At 41.0% G+C, this 21,326-nt stretch overlaps 1 protein-coding gene across 8 annotated transcripts in view; it reads left to right on the top strand.

Moving 5' to 3' along the window:
- Positions 1-21,326, top strand: part of ASAP1 (ArfGAP with SH3 domain, ankyrin repeat and PH domain 1) — a 396,678-nt gene that overhangs the window by 298,054 nt on the left and 77,298 nt on the right. For all 8 annotated transcript variants that reach the window (XM_065519634.1, XM_045399283.2, XM_005564080.4 and 5 more), the window contains 5 exons: positions 8,051-8,138; positions 10,746-10,794; positions 16,345-16,508; positions 18,348-18,481; positions 20,346-20,437. In XM_065519634.1, the coding sequence (XP_065375706.1) occupies positions 8,051-8,138; positions 10,746-10,794; positions 16,345-16,508; positions 18,348-18,481; positions 20,346-20,437 (527 nt within the window). The remainder of the gene's footprint in view (positions 1-8,050; positions 8,139-10,745; positions 10,795-16,344; positions 16,509-18,347; positions 18,482-20,345; positions 20,438-21,326) is intronic.

The following is a 21,326-nucleotide window of genomic DNA, read 5'->3' as shown; positions in this document are numbered from 1 at the left end:
AGGAAATGTGAATTTAAAAATTCTTCCTGTACTGGCCCAAACTCTATATACTATCAAATAGTAGGTTCTCAGTATGTATTTGCAGAAGTGTCTGCGTGGATGACTAGCACATTCATTGGATACAGTAACATCAGCCCTGCGTCTTAGCAGGAGCCCCAGTAAGCTCTTTTTTTCTATTTGCATTGTAGCATTGATTGTTTAATGTTGATTTGAGTGGAACATCCTCTCAAAAGTAAGGTAACAGATTCCTGGCTGCAAGAAAAGACATTTTCTTGGAGATCTCCGTTTTCAAATATTTCTTTATCACATATACATGCCAACTGGAAATGAGTCCTTTTATTAAAATGGTTGGGAGATACAGTGATAAATGTTTGACAAAAAAATTAATAAAATGATTGGGAGGGTTAAGGGAATTCAGTCATCCACTCTAGAATGAATTACTTCCGTTAGATAATCGCTACTTATCTTCTTCGCTGTCTGAAGGATCATGCAAGGGATGTGAGAGCTTTAGTTTTGGCCACAGAGTAGTAAGTTTGGGGTTTGGAACGTGCATCTGGAGGGAAAATGAGGGAACTGGCCATTTAAGGGCAGTAAGAACCAGAAAAGGCAAAACAGTAAAGCCATATTTTGACTGACTTTGTAAGTTTTCCAAGGGCTTGTCTTGACAGAAACAGTGTGATAAGTGAGAAGAGATTTGTTCAGAATTCAGCTTTGGCATTTATTTTTTGTGAAACATAGGTTAGTTTACTTCACCTTCCTGATCCTTGGTTACCTCATTTATGAAATGGGTTTGGGAACAGTACCTAACTCACAGAGTCATTGCAAAAATTAAATAATAGAATTCATATAATGTACCTAGCAGTTTAGGTGCTCAGTTTTTTAAAAAACTGTTACCTTTTTATCTGTCTGGAAGGTCAAAAGCCAATAGTCTTGATTGCTAAAATTCTGGAGATAAGATCTCTCTGCAGTGGTAAGTGTTCAGCAGGTGCCTTAATTTCTTGCCAGGGGGTTGTTGAGGTTATTGATCGTATGCCAAAAATGTATGTCCCTGTAGGGCACAGTAGGTGTCTAAATATTTATTGAATGAAAACTTTGAAATGACCGTAATGGTCTGAGCAGCTCTGCTTTCAGGCACTAGCATAGGAAGTGAAGAGAGCTTTGTCATTTTTACCTCTCTCCACTCGTCAGCCTCATCCTGGATGGGTCAGGCCTATTTTCCAAGTACTTAATTATGTTCACTTCTTGTTTGTAAAGCAGAGCAATTCAGTAAGATGATGGGAGGAAATAATTTCATTTCTGGGTACTAATTCCAGTAGCAGCTGTTTTCTGCTAACTGAGAAATATGCCTGTGCTAACAACTTTACACTTCCAGCAACAACACTGGAACCATGATGCACACTAAGCTGTCTAAAGACAAATGTGCGGTGTTTATTTTCTTTTAGGAAACACAGAAACATTAATTGGAATTAATGTATTCTGTTTCTGCATGCATTTCTACTTACACGTTTGATGATTTTCCTAGCTGAACATCTACTTTTTATTATGTCAGAGGGATATCTTCATCACTTCTCTTCATGAAATGTACCCAGAGCTTTCCTGATTGGAACATTTTCAAAACTCAGAAACTTGAATAGGTTTTCCTTTTGTCTGAGGGTGTGTGGGGGAGGGGGCGTAAAATGAAGACATCTGTGTATATTGTTAATTGGGAAAAACAGTTTACAAAACAGTATATACAAGTTGAACCAACGTATGTCAAAAAAAAAAAAAAAGACACACACATCTTGGTAAAATTAAGGTATTAACAGTGATTATTGCTGCATGTAAAAGTGAGATTAACAACTAATGTTTGGTTTCTTCTTTGTACTATCTCTGTCTCATTTTCTTCTATGAATGTGTTTTATTTTAATGAGAAGTAAAACCTATAAAAGGACAAGCCTCAGAGTTTGAAGGAACAGAGTTGTAGAATCGTCAGTTTTGAAACGTGTCATAACAATATTTACAGAAGCTCTTGTAGCTTTTGACAGAGATGCTGCTCAAGAGACCCTTCAGGAACAACGTGTTCCTCCCTCCACTCACCATTCAAGTTCCTGGACTGAGTAATTCACATACTACGTAAAGGTTACTTGTGGAATGATGCATTAAAAGCCTCCTTTTCTAGCTGTCTTAAGCCTCTGGCCACCAGCACCACTACTGTACATAGCTCTAATTCAGGCCCTCCTCATTTCATTGCTTATCTTCCTTACTCTCTCAGCCTCTCTCTGCCTCCTCTACCTCTCCCACCACCATCCCCGTGAAATGCAGATCTAACTGGTCACTCCATTTTCTCCAGTAGATTGCCAGAGTCGTGGATGGGAATGTGAGTTTTTTAGTGTCACATGCAGAATCTCCCTTCCTGTGTGCTCAATGTCACCTCCTGCAGCTTATCCCCTCCTATGCCCCAGACCTTTGGACCTGCTCCTCACGCTTCCCAGCTTGTCCGTGTTCCCTCCTCCAAGTCCTCTCTGAAGGTTAAGGCTGCCTGTGTGGAACCTTGCCTGCCTCTTTGGTGCACACCCTTGAGCTCAGGTCCCTGGGCTCCCTTGGCCCCATACGCAGTCAGGTCTGTTTCCACAGATTTTTAATGTCATGGACCGTGTGTTTTTCAGATGTGTTTGGAATGTGGTAGAGGCTTAATAAATATATGATGAATGAGTAAGTAGGAATTTCAAAGTGGTTTCTAAAATTTCTCTTTTTCCCAATTATGAAAGTAAGTACTTAGAGGAGAATCATATAACCCAAGAAGATATTAAAATAGAAATTAATCTTTGGAGCTTTTGCTTTATTGACGTCTAACCCTTACTGTAATCAGGAGGAAATGTTCTTGTATGCTGGGCATCCAGCTGTTACTCCCCAAGCTATATCAGATTACTTTCTTTCCAGGCTGGACTGCAGAGTGAACGCAGAAGAGAAGTAGTGGGGGCTCTGACCCATCCAAACCATTTCCTCACCGGGAGAGCTTAGGAATGTTACTTAACCTCTCTGTGCCTTCATTTCTTCACTTAGTAAAAGAAACTAAAGACTTCCCTCTTTAGGGTAGGTAGTACATGAGATAGCATATGACATAAAATGCCTGGAATGTAGTCATTAATTTAGTAAGTATTTATTGAGGGCTGGGCACAGTGGTACATGGCTATAATCCCAGCACTTTGAGAGGCCGAGGCAGGAGGATCACTTGAGGCCGGAAGTTTAAGACCAGCCTGGGCAACAAAGCAAGACCCCGTCTCTACAAAAATTTTAAAAATTAGTCAGGCATGGTGAGGCATGCCTGTAGTCCCAGCTACTTGGAAGGCTGAGGCAGGAGGATGCCTTGAGCCCAAGAGTTCAAGGCTGCAGTGAGCCATGATTGCACCACTGCATTCCAGCCTGGGCAACAGAGTGAGATCCTGTCTCTAAAAAATACGTATTTTTTAAATTAGCCTCATGTGGTGGCGTGCACATATAGTACCATGCACATATAGTACCGGTTACTAGGAAGGCCAAGGTAGGTCAATAACTTGAACCTGGGAGGTCAAGGCTGCCATGAGCCGTGATATTGCTGGTACCTGATGTGTGCCAAACACATTTTAATGAGAAAAATGTGTGTGTCCTCAGTGAGAAGGAAGACAGGAAGCAAATAAGGAGTGATAAGAGCCAGAAAGAAAATACAGCAGAGTGTATAAGAATGGAACATCATAGGGAGGTGGTCAGGCCAGGTACCGCCCGCTCTAAGGAGGTGCTGATTGATGAGAGTCCTAGAGGGCCTGCAGGAGAGTGTGAGCAGCAGGAGGGACCAGTGCCCCTCCTCAGCCAAAGAACAACTCAGAGTGACAGGAGCTGAGTGCGAGAAGGGGCCTGCAGTTGGTGCCTGGAGGTCATGGTGCTGATGTGTGTTTATTCTGAGCAGAATGGGAATCAACAGCAAGGACTCAGTAGAAACATAGACATTTGCAGAGTTTCTCTTCTGTTTTGTTTTCTTTTTTCTCTCCTGTACTTAAACAATATGAAAGCATTTCCTAAACTGTTCCACTGTGGTGTAGCCCAGAGTAAATCATTCAGTTTCACTTTTAGTCTGCTGAAATCCCAAGAAAGATTATACCATCTTTAATCAATATACCTATAAATTAGTACTGAATGTCAAGAAGATGCTTTGAAATTTTGGAAAGTTATACAAACATCTGAAGTTACAATTATTACTGTAGTGATTTCTGTGCTTTAAATGCCTTGGTTTTTGGGCTTCTGTGGAACATACCACTCCCCTCTGGTATTCATGGACTCAGTCAGCACTGGGTATGTCAGCTGCTTAGATAGTCAAAACTTATGCATACTTGGCTCCTCAAAGTCACATTTGGGATGATGGCCATTTGTCAAGTGCCTCACTGGCAGCTTAGTTTGGAGAAGAACACTATGGGTAGGCAAGATGTGCCTATGTCAAATGTGGTTCATGTTAACATAGCAAAAGTCGGTCTAGTAGATTTGACACACTTCTAAGAGAATAAACATCATACGTCATCACCATTGAAGTTGTGGGTCAATCATGGAATGACTTAAACGGTATAAATTACTTATCAGCAAAATACTTTGAAATAGTCCTTGCTTAGAAATGAGAGGTGAGGAGGGTGGGATGAGGGAAAGGAGCAGAAAAGATAACTATTGAGTACTTGGCCTAATACCTGGGTGATAAAATAATATGTACAACAAACCCCTATGTTTACCTACATAATAAACATTCACATATACTCCCAAACCTAAAAGTTTTTTTTTTTTTTTTTTTTAAAGAAAGAAATGAGAGTGAGACCTGAGGCCAGCATGGTGCCTCACGCCTGTAATCCCAGCTGAGGCACACAGATCGCTTGAGCTCAGGAGTTTAAGAGCAGCCTAGGCAACATGGAGAGAAACTGTCTCCACAAAAAATACCAAAAAAAAAAAAAAAAAAGGTGTGATGGTGTGCATCCATAGTCCGAGCTACTTGGGAGGCTGAGGTGGGAGGATCACTTGAGGCTAGGAGGTTGAGACTGCAGTGATCAATGATCACCCCACTGCACTCTAGCCTGGGCGACAAAGCGAGACCCTATCTCAATAAAAACAAAAAGGAGAAAGAAAAAGAAAGAAATGAGAGGTAAATGGTGCTGTTTAACTTGCCTGAATGCAGTTAATACTCAGCTGAGTGTATGGTTTTTTGTTTTTTGTTGTTAAGATTTATATCTACTCTTGGTTGTATCTGTTGGTAAGATTGTTCAGAAACACCGCAGAAACCTAGATTTTGGGAGAATTAAAAAATAAAGTTAACCTTCTGTCATGTTCAAATGTGAATAGTGTCTAAAAAGTACTAATTTTTTTTTTTTTTTTTTTTTTTGAGACGGAGTCTTGCTCTGTCGCCCTGTTGCCCAGGCTGGAGTGCAATGGCGTGACTTTGGCTTACTACACCTCCACCTTTCAGGCTCAAGTGATCCTCCTGCCTCAGCCTCCTGAGTAGCTGGGATTACAGGCATGCACCGTCATGCTTAGCTAAGTTTTGTATTTTTAGTAGAGACGGGGTTTCGCCACGTTATCCAGGCTGGTCTGAAACCCCAGGCCTCAAGTGATCCGCCTGCCTCAGCCTCCCAAAGTGCTAGGAGTACAGGCACAAGCCACCACCCCTGGTCAGCTTAAAAATTATTACATTTTTCAAAGGCAGTCCTTCCCTACTTACAAAACCTGAAACCTCTTACTATGCATAATCAACTTAAGCTTGGGAAGTTCTTCCTTATGTCTGGCCCAAATCATCTTCTACAATTGGAGTGCATTTCTTTTCATCTGAGCTAATGGAAAACAGCTGCCCAACCTTCCCAGTAACAACCTGCATATACTTGAAGATGGTCATTAAGTCACCCCCTAGCTTTCCCTCCTCTGTACTAAATAACACCTCTAACTCACTTTCAGAGTTTCCATTTTCCACCCTTTTAATCATCTCTTCATCTCCCCAAGCTTTTCTGCATCCTTCTTTAAATGTGGTTTCCAAATTGGAACATAATAACATAGCAAGAGTTGTCCTTACCATTAACTGGGTCGCTGCCTTTTCAGGTGGTCATATGCTGTTGTCATTTATATGAGAAAGTCAGTAATTTTATCAACATCCAAAAAGATGAGATGTAGAACTAACAGTTGTTTTTACAGTGAGCTAAGCCTGCTTTGTGGCTGCAGATTCTGATTTTGGAGTCTGAGGCCTTTAGCAACCCAAACTTCAGCTGTTTTGGTTTTTTTTTTGAGATGGAGTTTTGCTCTTGTTGCCCAGGCTGGAGTGCAGTGCTGCTGTCTTGCTCACTGTAACCTCCACCTCCCAAGTTCAAGCGATTCTCCTGCCTCAGCCTCCCGAGTAGCTGGGATTACAGGTGCCCGCCACCACACTGGGCTAATTTTATATTTTTAGTAGAGACAGTGTTTCTCCATGTTGGTCAGGCTGGTCTCAAACTCCCGACCTCAGGTGATCTGCCCACCTCAGCCTTTCAAAGTGCTGGGATTACAGGCCTGAGCCACCTCATCCGGCTCTTCAGCTATTTTCTAAGAAAAATTTGCAGGCCCACAAGCTCCTGCCTCCCCTTCTAGGTTTGGTGACAAGTTCTGGAGTATAGGAATCTTCCCAAGCAGTGTTTCCTCTTAGGCAAAATTCTCTTGTACTTGACTTCTGGTTCCATTTCTAAATCAAAGGTACATGCACTGAACACGGAATCCCCTGGGGTCTCTTACTTCCTCCCCCAAAGCAGTTTGCTTTGGAACAGATAGATACGTGACAAAGGGCATTGTTTCTGTGTGTAATCTCATTGAAATCATAGAGGGAGAAAGATCTTGAAAAATGGTCCAGCGAACACAGGAAGATAAATAGAAATTGTTTAATGCCTATTATTTAAGAGAGGTAGCAGTGTGTCATTGAAGTTGTCTTGTTTGTATGCCATCTCTGTTGTTTCAGGCTTACCGATGTGACTTGTCTCTAACTCCCTCCCCCTCTCTTTTCCCTAAAAATTTTAATTCCTCAGCTGGAGATGCTCCTGGTACTAGGATTTTCAGAACCACAGCTCTCAATTGAAACAGAGACATAGATCCAACTAAAGAGTTTAATTGCTTATTTCTCCAGGCTTCTTGTGTTCGAGCACAGCCCAGCCCAGGCACTCAAACATTTCATTCCTTGGTCAGCTTCTGCAGGAAGGAGGGATCCTAGTATCAGCCATTGTCCAGCATGTGACCTTGGACATGGGCAGGCAGGAGAGTGTTTTGACCAGTGTGAATATGTGGTGAGATTCCTAAGTTAGCGTGACTATCTAGATACTGTAGGGTCTGTTTTATATGTGTGACCAAGAGATTTGCTGATAAGTTATATGAAATCCTTACCAAATTTTCTCTCTCTCTAGATATTGGGGTTCATTAAGCATTGCCTCACAGGTAGTAATTGTCATTGTACTTCTGAGAGAAGTAATGTAAATTTTGCATCACAACCAAAATTTGTTGAATCCATGGATACCTGGGAGATCAATTTGGGGATGATTGATTACTGGGGTCGTTTTGAATGAATAAATGAAATATAGCTTAGCTACGTTTCGCAGTAAGATACAGCATTAAAAGTGCCAACTGTTGGTGCTTAGGTATGTGCAGGTTCCAGAAAGGTGCATTTCCATGGACCATGCCCACTGTTCATTGGAAGTGAGGTGGATTATTTTTTATTCTCTTCTGAAAAATCACCAGGATATTTATGCACAGTTTAAAGACATTTAGTAGGACACCTAATTATTTTCCATCTTTAATGAGATTCAGAATTCAAGTGAGATAAATAAAACTGTACTAAACTTACCAGCTTATATTTGAGGGCAGAAACCTACAGATCTGTTGTCTTCTGGCAGCAAACTTGGAACAATGCTCAGATGTCTGTTTCTTCATTGCTGAAAATGTATTTTTGTATCACTGAGCAGGCCTTGTGAACTGCATACCTGCCCTGCAGGGCACTGAACCTGCAGACAAGAGAGTGGAGCTGTATATAACTTCTCTATTTTCTCTTTTTTTCCAGTCTAACAGGCAACCAGCTAAGTTGAACCTTCTCACCTGCCAAGTAAAACCTAATGCCGAAGACAAAAAATCTTTTGACCTGATATCACGTGAGTCCTTTTTCTCTCTCTGAGTTGGTTATCGTGGCTTCTGACACCTACACATTTCCATTCTCCAGGTCAGCAGCTTTCCAAGCGGGACTCCTCATAGTTGGCATTGGAACAGTTTCTTGTTATTCCTGCATGCGCTGCTCTAGAAAGATGCCCCAGGTCTCTTAATTTCCACTGAGCCTACTTGGCAGTTGACAAGGCATAGCAGTGTCAGATCTGACCAGCAATAGAATAGAATCTAGGATTTGTACATTGAACTAGACCAATGCTTGACTGTGAGTACACAGCTTTATCCTCTTGGACAGATGTTTCTAAGTGTATTCCCATTTTCTGTCTTAGATCTACTGAGTTATAGTTGTTGGTATAAGGCCCAGACGTAGTTTAAAAAAAAAAAAAGCTGCTAGGTGATTGAGGTGATTGTAATGTGTACCTGTGGTTAAGAAGCACAGATGTAGACTTGGGAATGCAGATGTGCCTTATATCTGTACAACACATTTGCCCAGAGTTATATCCCTGCAAAATCTAACTCTTAAAGGAAAAATCATTTCCTTCCTTCCAAGCAGAACTGCCTTCAACCTCCATGAATTGATGGCACTGCACCCTGTCACCCTTCTACTTCATGGTTCAGAGTTTGCTCTTCTCCTGTGATGAGAGAGTGTAATGAGCGACCCACCCCACAGCCGGTTATAGCCTGTGCCCTCACAGTGTGTAAAGAGTTGGGGGGAGATGTTCCTCTAGGCCAGCTACCTGTGCTTGTACTGGTTCCCATGGGTATGCTTACCGACCCACACTGTAGCTGAGAGGACACCTCTTTGTAAAGAGAGGATGACAGTGCCAATGAAGTGACTCTCATGAATATCCTGAAATCCTGCAACACTAATCTTAAGTATCCTTCCTTCTCTATCACAGCCCAGCAAGGCAGACCCACAGCCAAAGTGGATGACCTATATATAGAAGCACAGAAATATTTTCCTGCCCTTTGAAACCCTTCTGATGCAGTTGTGTGAACAGTCCTGACCCAAAAGATAAAATCAGTCATGAGGCTCTTTAGGTGTAGTCGAAGCTGCCTTCTGCAGCATCTGTATGAAGTTTAGATTCCCTGTGATTTTCATTACCAAGAGATTTCTTGAGTTATTGATGAGAAACAAATATGAAAATTTTGAATTATTTTATGACTTCAAAAAGCCAAGAATCCCTAGTTATGAGAATCTATAGGTTATTAATAATAGTTGTCAGTTATAGAGCATCTATTACATGCCAGGTACCTTATATACATTATTGCTAATCCTCACGAAAGCCCTATCGGTTTTCCATTTTAGAGAAGAAAAAACTGAGACTCCAAGAGGTTCAGTGACCTAAAGAAGATCACACAGCAATAAAGCAGAGATTCAGCCAAAGCTCTCAGGCACTGCCACCCATGGCATGTTCTTTTTTGTTTTGTTTTGTTTTGGGGTTTTGTTTTTGTTTTTGTTTTTGTTTTTTTGAGACAAGGCCTCACTGTGTCACCCAGGCTGGAGTGCAGTGGTTCAGTCACAGCTCACTGCAGCCTCACCTCCTGGTCTCAAGTGATCCTTCTGCTTCAGCCTCCCAGGTAGCTGGGACTACAGGTGCATGCCACCGCATCTGGCTAATTTTTAATTTTTTTGTAGAGGCAGGATCTGTATGTTGCTGAGGCTGGTCTCAAACTCCTAGGCTTAAGCAGTCCTCCTGCCTTGACCTCCCAAAGTATTAGGATGACAGTCATGAGCTGTAATATTAAGCATGGCGTGTTCTTTGACATACACACTGTCTGTCTCTCCAGGGGAGATAAAGGGTGTGATTGCCTAGCCTAGTCACACAGGAGGTGCTCAGGATGTGTTAGTTTGACCTGAATATATTGAGAAAGAGCTTCCCTCATGTACACCCTGCCCAGAGTATCCAAGTTAGGCCACTCCTTCCCTTACATGGATAGCAGAGATTGAGCCTTTCTTCCTGCAACCTGATTCAACCAGAGAGCAGCCCCAACATCTGGGGCATAGTATTCCTAGTGTCGGGGTTATTGGGGCTACCCCGTGGTTAAGTCTCAGAACACATGGGGAACAGTAAATGAATCATTTCTGAAAAGGAGGATTTTAAAAAAAAAAAAAAGAACAGTAATAGTTGAGTTGAAAATGAAACAGAAAATACTGAATTAGCTGTCACTCTCCAGTTTGTCATAGAAATCCATTTGGATCAAATAGAACCTTCCCCTCTCCTCACTGTTTATTCAAAAGCAGTGTCAGATGTTTGCATGGTATTTGTGGTTATTTCATTGTATTCTTGTTGCACTTAAGAAAAATAATCTTGACAGAATGAATCATGTAGCTGTTTTATTGCTGTGTGACCTTGTGTAAGTCACTGAACCTCTTGGAGCCTCAGTTTGTCTGTAAAATGAGAAACAGATAGGGCTTTTGTGAAGATTAGCAATAATATACACAAGGCACCTGGTACATAATGGTGTAAAACTAAAATAATATTAAAGTTCTACTTTTACTGGGTTGGTTTTCTTTCCAGGAACTTAAATCTGTGTTATACTTGAAAGTACCCTGCTTTCTAAGGTTTCACTTATTTTTCTTTTTTTTGTTTTAGATAATAGAACATATCACTTTCAGGCGGAAGATGAGCAGGATTATGTAGCGTAAGTAGTTTTGAAATAAAGATGCAATGCCGTGGATTGAAAAAGCACCTCTCTCTTTATAATATACATTAACATTTTCTTTTCATTTGTAAGAACCTTGCCTGGTGGCTCCATGCTTCTTTCTTGCCTGTGGGCCATGTTGCTTTTCTCTGTCTGTGGTTCTCCCTCTTGTCTACTCAATAAGTTCTGGTACCTCCTGCAAGATTCTGCTCAAGCCTCACCCTCTCTGGGGTTATAGCTCCCTACTGTCTGCCCGTGGTCTCTTCATACCCTTCTGTGATCCTATGGTGCATGTCTGCAGCCGTCTAGAGACCAAGGGCTTTTTGAGGACAAGGACCGTGCCTTATGCGTCTTTTAATCACATCCCCTGCCCTCAGGAAGGGCCTTTGCTCAGTTTTTGGTGGCCAAACATATCAGCCAGCCTACCTGGACACTTGACCATTACTGTAGGAGGAGCAGGAGAGCCGGGCCCTGAAGTAAGGAACACTGGCCTGTGCCTTTCACTGGGGTGAACAGAGTCAATAAAAAGGAACTTGATACAGTGGGAAGGACCAGGTTGGTATCACATACTCCTGGGTTGGAGTTTTGCACTTACCTGACCAGGTATGCAACCTTAGATAGTCCCTAGCCCCTTTTTTAAAACACTAGCCCTGGTCCTGAGCCGTCTTTATTCCCTCGTCTTTCCTGTAGCCTGCCTAGACTGAAAAAGGCAGTGTGTGACTATTACAAATCTCAGCTGCTTGGGAGAGGGATGTTTTTGTTAAAGTGGGCAAGAGAAATGATAAAGGATCAGAAAGAGAAGAGAATATGGGTAGAAAAGATACGGAGGTGGGAGGAACAGGGTGGGGAAAGAAAACTGAGAGAGAAGGTAGAAAGACAAAGGAAAATGAGGAGAAAGGTCTAATTAGCCATTCATTATTTGAATATTTAATGAATGCCAGCTGTATGCCAAGACTATGCAAAGCCTTGAGAATACAACATTAAATTAGACGGAGCCCCTGCCCTGAAGGAACTGCATCTCTACTGCAGGAGGCTGTCATAGGTGCGACATAGTGCAGGTGCTAAGAGTAAGGGCAGAGGAGGCCATGTGCTGGAGGAATAGACTCGGGACACACACCCTCCTGGCTTCCTGGGGTTGTTGCTCAGAGATGACTTCCAAGAGGAAGGTAAGCCTGAACTGGCTCATGAACGTAGAAGAGGGTTGTAAATACTGTATGCTCCAGGCAGGAGGCTCTGATGGCACAGAAACAGGATGGAATTGGAAGGAAGTGATTGATGACTTGGTGTTATGGGTATAGAGTTGGTGGACTGAAAGGTGACTAGAAGTCAATGAGAAAGGAAGAAGTCAGAGGCCTGGCCCTCCACCCACAGATTCAGAGAGAGGTACTATTTATAATAAAAATGGGTAATAGTTATTGAGATGTTATGTGCTAAATGCACTTCATGTCTTATTAATCCTCACAACCCCAGAAAGTAGGGACTTTTGTCCCTAGTTTGCAGATGAGGAAACAGAGGCATAATGTGCACATGGTAACAGTCCGGTAAGCTAGGATTTGAACCCAGACAGAATTCCACAGTCACCTTGGAATATTGTTTCTCCTTATCTGATTTCATTCTCTCCTCCTCATTTCCCTTTCTCAAAACCCTAAGTGGAACATAGGTGAGTAATTTGGGTGAGGCAGGGAACACAACCACTTTGTTTTCCCTTATGACTGAAACTCAGGCCTTCAATATTTTATTTACTCTTAGGACTTAACAGGTAATTCAGTCCCAGTTTTGTTAGAGATTCGTTTCCTGCCCATGAGACTTAACATTTTTCAGTAAAAGGATTACGTGGCCCATCCTGAAGTTGTACATTTTGCACTTTGCAGTTTTGTTTTGGAGACAAGGTTTCACTCTGTCCCACATGCTGGAGTGCAGTGGCATGATTATAGCTCAGCTGCAGCCTCAGTCTCCCAGGCTCAGGTGATCCTCCTGTTTCAGCCTTCGAAGTAGCTAGTGCTACAAGCATACATCACTACTCCCAGCTAATGTTTGTTTTTTTGTTGTTTTTTTTTTGGTAGCCATGAGGTCTTGCTGCTGTTACCCAGGCTGGCCTCAAACTCCTGAGCTCAAGCCATCCTCCCACCTCGGTCCCACAAAGTGCTGGGATTACAGGCGTGAGCTACAGTGCCCGGCCTGCTTTCTCTTTGGTTGCTGGTGGTGAGAGGGGAACTTTGTTTTGGTGCTGTAGGAGGTAATGGCAATCCACAAAGAAAGCACATGCCCCCGAGGGAAGCCTTAGTTCTTCACTTACCTCCAGGTTACATAGAGGCAGTTTTGCTGCGTCACTGAGTTTATTTTTCATATGAAAGTGTTCGATGAAATTGAATGAAAAAATTTATTCTCACTGAGGAAAGTTCACAAAGAGCAGATGCATGTTAGACTCATTTGGCTTCTTGTCCAGGCCTGCTGGCTACTGGCCTTTTTTTTTTTTTCTTGGCTGGAGTCTCGCTCTGTCGCCCAGGCTGGAGTGCAGTGGCGCGATCTCGACTCACTGCAACCTGTGTCTCCCAGGTTCAAGCAATTCTGCTGCCTCAGCCTCGCGGGTACCTTGGACTACAGGGGCCCGCCACCACGCCTGGCTAATTTTTTTGTATTTTTAGTAGAGATGAGGTTTCACCATGTTAGCCAGGATGGTCTCGATCTCCTGACCTCATGATTTGCCCGCCTCAGCCTCCCAAAGTGCTGGGATTACAGGTGTGAGCGTGGCTTTTTTTAAACGAGATCTCTCTCTGTTGCCCAGGCTGGACTTGAACTCCTAGGCTGGAGTGATCTTCCCGCTTCAGCCTCCCCAGTAGCTGGGACTACATACATGCACTACGGTGGTTAGTGATTTTTTAACCTTAGGCAGATCATCTGGCTTCAGGCTTCTCATCAGTAGGATGCTATTATGTACCTCGATTGCAGAATTTTGAGAGGATAAGATATGTAAAGCCCTTAGGACAGTGCCAAGTTATTTTTTATCTTATAAAACTCAAAACTACTTTTAAAGTATTAAAATACAGTTATTCATTCTTTATGCTTTTGAGTATGCTTACTTGAAAATAATTTAAAAGTTAAAAAATGTTGTCACAAATTATCACTGTGATTCTTGGTCCTTTTGAAATTTAGCCATTTCTTTCCACCAAATTTGAATTATTTTCTCTAGAAAATTATCCTTTAAATATACTTTTTCTGATTATCATGACAAACTTCTTTATTTATTTGTCATGAGCTCCTGAGTAAAGAGGCAAATGGAAGGAACTCTGAAAAAGTGAATCAACAGAAGTGTTTTCTTATTCCCATCTGATCTGACACAATCCAGGCTAGGACCTTAGGCAAGTCATATAACTTCAGTTTCCTCATCTATAAAGTATTATAAACCCTAACTTAGAGGCATGTTGGAAGACTCTACAGGTTGTGTATCCCTTATTTGAAATGCTTGGGACCACAACTGTTTTGGATTTCAAATTTGGGCTGTTCAATTTATATGTTAAAAATTGTAAGTATTTGGTACATAGTAGATACTGGCCAATGTTAGCCAAATGCTATAATGCCTGAGGAAAGCATAATAGAGGCTTTGCAGTCATGTGAAAAATCCAGTAACAGTGCCACTGATAAAATGCAGTGGTCAGTCCTGTTGAACCCAGGTTCTTGATTTGTTTTTAACAAAACAATTTCTAGTTTCTAACATCAAACTAACTGATATAAAAATACTGTTTTAATATTCTGAAAGGTATAAAATCCCCCCATTCCTTCTGCATGTGAATTCCTAGACCGTTGGTTTTGAAATGTTCAGTTTTCTGCATCACAGTGGAAGTTAAGCTGTGATATGTGTATTTCTCCCAACATAGTGAAAGTGAGCGCCACCTAGAGTCAAAGGTGTGACTTGCATTGTTCAAATACTCCAAAAACATAATTTGGTTTTTAATTATTATGCTATCACTATTGCTTATTCAAAGTCTTTTGTATAGTGCTTTGTTTCATATCCATTTCATTCAGCGATATACAAAAAAAAGAGAGACTCAGTTCTGAACCTCTGTATTGTCTGTTGAGAATAAACATTAGCTGTCTATGTAGTAACTTAAAAAATTAACAGTGGTTTGGAAATGTTTTTTATTTTCTTCTTAAGAAATAAATTTGGCTTTTTTCTCATTCATGAAAGTAATACAAGCTCATTATAGTTTTGAAAAATTACAGAAAGGCACAAAGTCGAGCAATTACTCTATCAGTTGTTTTCTATAGAAAATCACTCAGAAACAACCACTATTGACATATTAGTGAAATTCCTTTTAGCCTTTAATACATACATATATTTAAATATGGGATTATATCGTTATATTAGTCCGTTCTCACCCTGCTATAAAGAAACACCCTAGACTGGGTAATTTATAAAGGAAAGAAGTTTAATTGACTCACAGTTCCACATGGCTGGGGAGGCCTCAGGAGACTTACAATTATGGTGGAAGGGCAGCAAACACGTCTTTCTTCACATGGCATGAGGAGAGAGAAGTGTGTGGAGCAAAGAGGGAAGAGCCCCTTATAAAACCATCAGATCTCAACGCACTGCATGGGGACAGCATGGGGGAAACTGCCGCCTTGATCAGCTCCCACAGTGGTCTCTGCCCAGACACGTGGGGATTATGGGGATTACAATTCAAGATGAGATTTGGGTGGGGAAACAAATCCAAACCGTATCAATCATATAATAGGTTTTTTTGTTGTTGATTTCACAAAACACTATATTATGAGCATTTATCCAGTGTCACCCAAAAATTATTTGAAGATGTACACTTTAATGCCTACTTAACTGTTCTGCCTTGTGGTTATTTCATGCCTTATTAATCAACTCCCTGTTGTTGGATTTTTAGGTTATTGTAGTAACAAAGGGTTATTTTGTTTGGGACATATGTTAGTCGTACTGTATATAAGTAAATAATCTGCAGTCTTCATTTAATACTATAAATGTCATCATGTTTCCATGTTAATATGTCTTTTTTGTAAGTATAAGTTTTTATGGCTGCTAATGAAATATCCCTTCACTTTCACTGTTAAGAGTTCCCACTGACATGGACTTGCAGAAAACATATACCTTTTGCTAAACTCCTTTTCCTGGCCTCTCTCCATTTCTCATTCTTTCTTTCTCATCCTTGCATTGGATAGGTCCCTCACTGAGTCCTCTCCATTCCAACATTCCCTTTATTCAGTATACCCACACAGAAATGTAGTCTCCTTGTATATTTGTTCAAGTCCTCAGTTATATTGATTTTTTACTTTTCTCGTCTGCTCCTCTCATCTCTCTCATTTTCCCCTATGTATTGCTTTCCATTCTTTAACTCTCATCTTCCTTCAAGTTTGATGTCTTTGTTTTTCATCACTTTATTGCTATTTTGGAAGGGGGCTTCTCTTTTGGAATTACTTGACAAAAGTAGATTTTTTTTTTTTTTTTTTTTTTGCAGTGCCAAAAAGAAAAAAAAAAAAGGCCACGCTCTTATAAAGGCCTTTTTCTTCTTATGTTTTTGCCAACAGATGGATATCAGTATTGACAAATAGCAAAGAAGAGGCCCTAACCATGGCCTTCCGTGGAGAACAGAGTGCGGGAGAGAACAGCCTGGAAGACCTGACAAAAGCCATTATTGAGGATGTCCAGCGGCTCCCAGGGAATGACATTTGCTGCGATTGTGGCTCATCAGGTTTTTATCTCCATATTTGAATGATCATTTACAACATCCTTTCTCTTCCTGTAGAACATAAAATGATCTACTTATTGCAAAACCTTAACCCCTGTGGACACACTCACATACACACATAAAACACGTATTCCCAAAGTGATTTTTCCTACCGCTGAGCTGCTTTTACCTATGCTGTTTTCTCTACCTGTAAAGCCCCCTCTTGCTCTCCTAGATGTCACTGCCAAAATACTACCTTTCCTATAAGGTCCAGGTATATAAGCACCATAGACGTTATGGAGAGAGTAGGGGGCGTGGAGTCCACATTTTGTATCACTGTTGCCGCTCACAGCCTGGACAATCTCACATTGAGTCCCTTTACTATTCTGATTCATAGTTTCCTTATCCTAAAAAAATGGGTCAATAAACCTCTTGCTATGGCACGGTGGCTCACGCCTGTAATCCCAGCACTTTGGGAGGCTGAGGTGGGTGGATCACTTGAGGTCAGGAGTTTGAGACCAGCCTGGGCAACATGGTGAAACCCCATCACTATTAAAAATTCAAAAACTAGCTGGGCGAGGTGGGGGGGCACCTGTAATCCCAGCTATTCAGAAGGATAAGGTAGAAGAATCATTTCAACCCGGGAGGCAGAGGTTGCAGTGAGCCAAAATTGCACCATTGCACTCTAGCCTGAGGGACAGAGCGAGACTGTCTCAAAAAAAAAAAAAAGAAAAGAAAAGAAAATGGTACATGTGAAATCAACTGACATGTGGTACATGATTTTCATTCCTTCCTACTCAGCCACATCCTCCCTAACCTCTATATCACATTGAAGTCACCTTCTCCCAAACTTTTATTTTCAAATATCTCTATATTACCTATGTATTGGCAACAGCTAACATTGAGTATTCTCACTGTACTGAGAATCGTGCTAGGTGTTTTGCTTATCTCAGTGAATCCTTGCAGAACCCCTGTGAGCAAGATGCCAATGTTCCCATTTTACAGATGAGGAAACTGGTACTCAAAGAGGTTGAATGACTTACATAAGGTCACACAGCTAGTAGGATTCACAACAAGGGTGCAAACCTGGTATTCTTAAGCACTATGATATACTTTTTTTTACTGTTTTACTTGTGAAACTGGATTTTCTACACAAGAAGCCATAAGCACCTCTGAGAGAAGTCTCAGATTTTCGCCATTATTGTGTACATGTATGATAGTGACACACATATTGTCAGGAAATGGCAGGCAGGTAGTAAAATCTCAGGCATTGACCAATCAGGAAGACGCTTGACCCAGAGAGACACCTGAAGATTTGGCTAACATAGAAGTAATAGTTCCCACTGTTCTAGGGCCATTGGAGGTTGTAGAAAAAAAGGCCTTAGGTCACTGAAAGAAACATTTGGCGTTCAGTATTTACAGCTGTCTTATTACTAAGAGGTGCTCATGGGGAGGCCATGACCAAAAACTGTTGGATTAACGTTAGTTGCAACTTGGAGGTTAATGATGGCTATAGAATCCATTCCCCTATGAGCAGTACTTAATAGACCTTCAATCCATCACTGTCAGAGGTGATAGTGGCAGTGAGGGAATCTCTCTCACAGGCCTGAAGCATAGAATCTCTTAAGAAAAGCCTTTCTCACATTTTCACAAGGATAAAGTGCTTAATTTTGTTTTCAATTCAGTATCAAAGGGAAACTTTTATTGTAGCCCCTAGGCTAAACCTCAAGAGTCCATTTCTTCTATTTAAGTCTTTCTTTCATAGTTCTTAACAATTTGTACTATTGTTTTAGCTTCCTCTGTAGTTAGCACACTAAAATTAGATGTCTTTTAGTTTCATTGTCTTCAAAATTCTTTCCACAGAACCCACCTGGCTTTCAACCAACTTGGGTATTTTGACCTGTATAGAATGTTCTGGCATCCATAGGGAAATGGGGGTTCATATTTCTCGCATTCAGTCTTTGGAACTAGACAAATTAGGAACTTCTGAACTCTTGGTAAGTAGTGACCTGTACTTCGGAAGAATGATGATATTGTCATGAGTAATTTTATTATATTATTTTGGATTTTTTTTATGTGTCTGCCAAGTACAAAGAATTATATAATTCCTGAATTTTGTGAGTTTGCATAGATGTTTAAAAAGTAACTTTTGTGGTGTGTAATCTTGACTGTTTCTATTTCCTGTTTGAAGAAAGGATGAACCATACATGTCTATAAGTAGCTCAGTGAAATTGGCTCTTTTCTTTTGGGATGGGCTTCTTCAAAACTACTTTTTTCTTTTTGAATTAGTTTTCATATAACTCGCGAAAATAGCAGTTAAACTCAAATGTTCACATTACCTCATGCCTTCTGTTGTAAATAATGACTAAAGAGTTTATCTCAATTTTATTTTTATTATTTCTAAGTTAGTAAAACTACACATGAATTATGAGTGGCTTGTTAACTATTGTCATAACACCGGCTACTCTCTAGCCCGTAACTTCTTTAGGTAGTAAGGGAAGAAATTGTGTGAAGTTGTGGTGCTTAGCTTCTTAATCCAAAAAAGGGGTTATGTACACTTAAACTTGTTTTCCTTTACCCTCTGCCCTTCCCATCATGAGTCACCCAGATTTGGAGTTGTCATCAGGTCCAAATTGCTCCCCGAGATATACCGAAATACCGAAGGGGAGCCCTACTTGGCATCCCCCAAGTAGGATGCCTACTGGACAAATGCCCTGTCTTGCATAATTTTAACACTGATGCACTGTGAAAGACTCTTTGTACTGACAGTGAAATTTTTAAAATAAAGTATGACTTCTCAGACAGGAGACTCACCCTTGAGCAGAATCTGAGTGAACCTGGGCTCAAAAAAAAGCTGAATGTCTAACTTATCAGTAGCCTTGACCAAAAAGGGCAGTTAGTGACCCAGCCAGCAGCCCTGGCCATCTGAGCATTCACTAAGCAATTGTGATCTGTCTTGTGTTCTATGCACAATACAAGATATTCCTTCTAATTTAGAAAGCAGGAAGTTACCATGCTGATACTCGGCTCCCTAGTTCACTTCAGGATTATAGAGAAAAGACACAGACCTAATACCTGTAACACTTCTTCTTTAGTGCACAAATGATATCCCTCATCTCCTTGACCTGTATTAATGAAACCCAATTTGACGACAAGAAAGAGGAAAGTCCAAATCCTAAACGTTTGCCATGCAATAAACCCGAGTTTTTTTCCCTCAAAGACGTGGTTGCGTGTATGTTTCTTAAACTTTGCATCCCAAAATTACATAAAATGATTAGAGGGCCTTCAGAAGAAATTTTCTTAGAATGCTCTTGAACCCAGAAGCAAAATGCTTCCTGGGTCCTCTGCTGCCTGCAGCATCTTAATCTGTACCCAAATATAAAGTAATCCTGTGTCCTTTTCTGTCCTGGGAGTAAATTTGTTCAATATAAAAAGGAAACGTGATGGTGGTTGAAAAGCTATTACTGTTCATTAAAAGTTTAGCCCAGATTCACAAATGGAGCCCGCTCTCTGTAATCTCAGATAGTTTGTATGTGTGTAGGACCAGATTCTGTTCTAGCGTTTATCACATATTTGTAGATATGATTGATTTCCTTCTCATTGGCTCCACTAGACTCCGAGCACCTATGGAAAGGAAACGTACTTTACCCATTTCTGCATTTCCAGCACTTAGTTTGGTGCTTGGCACATGGTAGATACTCAGTAAATATTTGTTGACCACATGGATGGTGGTTTGTATCCTGAGTCAAATGAGGGGAAATACGTATTCATAAATCTCAAAAGCAGATAAAAGGAGACTTAATTAGTAGCAAAGAGTTTGCTATATTGTGGTTTTGTTCTTTTTTTTTTTTTCTGTTACAGCTGGCCAAGAATGTAGGAAACAATAGTTTTAATGATATTATGGAAGCAAATTTACCCAGCCCCTCACCAAAACCCACCCCTTCAAGTGATATGTAAGTATTTGTGATATATTGAACTTTTTTTTTAATCATTCTATAATTGTTTTTCTACCCTCCCAAAAAACTTCTTAGTTTTTTTTTTTTGGCTGGGCGTGGTGGCTCATGCCTGTAATCCAGCCACTTTGGGAGGCCGAGGCAGATGAATCACGAGGTCAGGAGATCAAGACCATCCTGGCTAACACGGTGAAACCCATCTCTATTAAAAATTTTTTTAAAAAATTAGCCGGGCGTGGTGGCAGGCACTTATAGTCCCAGCTACTCTGGAAGCTGAGCCAGGAGAATGGCATGAACCCGGGAGGCAGAGCTTGCAGTGAGCCGAGATCACACCCCTGCACTCCAGCCTGGGCAACAGTGTGAGACTCCATCTCAAAAAAAAAAAAAAAAAGCCTTTAGTTTTTTAGTTTTTGTTTGTTTGTTTTTCAGAGCAAACCCCATTGTCAGGGGAAAGCAGAGCAAAGAAAAGTATTTAGAAATGTATTTCCGGGATGCACAGATTCTTTTCACCCCCACCTTCCCCTGGGTAGCTGCAGCTGAGTACCTGTTCTGTGAAGCACAGATCGCCATGGGGGCAGTTCTCTCAAAGACATGGCATATTGTGATAAGTAAGAGATACTCAAAGACAATGGGAAATTCCTGTTAGCCTGGCAAAAATCCAAAAACTCACTCAGCAAGACTGTGGGGAAACTGACATTCTGTCTCATAATATTGCCAGTGGGAGTACAAAATGGTACACTACGAAAAACAAATTAACCATATTTACCAGGATTATAAATGTACTTAACCCTTTGACTCGGCAGTCCCACTCCTGGGAATTTATTCCTATTCTGTAATACAAAAAGAGTAGGAACAAAAGAAGTATCCATCTGTAGGCATCTGATGAAAT

Source organism: Macaca fascicularis, chromosome 8 (assembly GCF_037993035.2).
Source record: "Macaca fascicularis isolate 582-1 chromosome 8, T2T-MFA8v1.1".
In the NCBI taxonomy this organism is placed as follows: Eukaryota; Metazoa; Chordata; class Mammalia; order Primates; family Cercopithecidae; genus Macaca; species Macaca fascicularis.
Note: the sequence above shows the minus strand (reverse complement) of the source record. Positions and strands in the feature narration are given on the sequence as shown.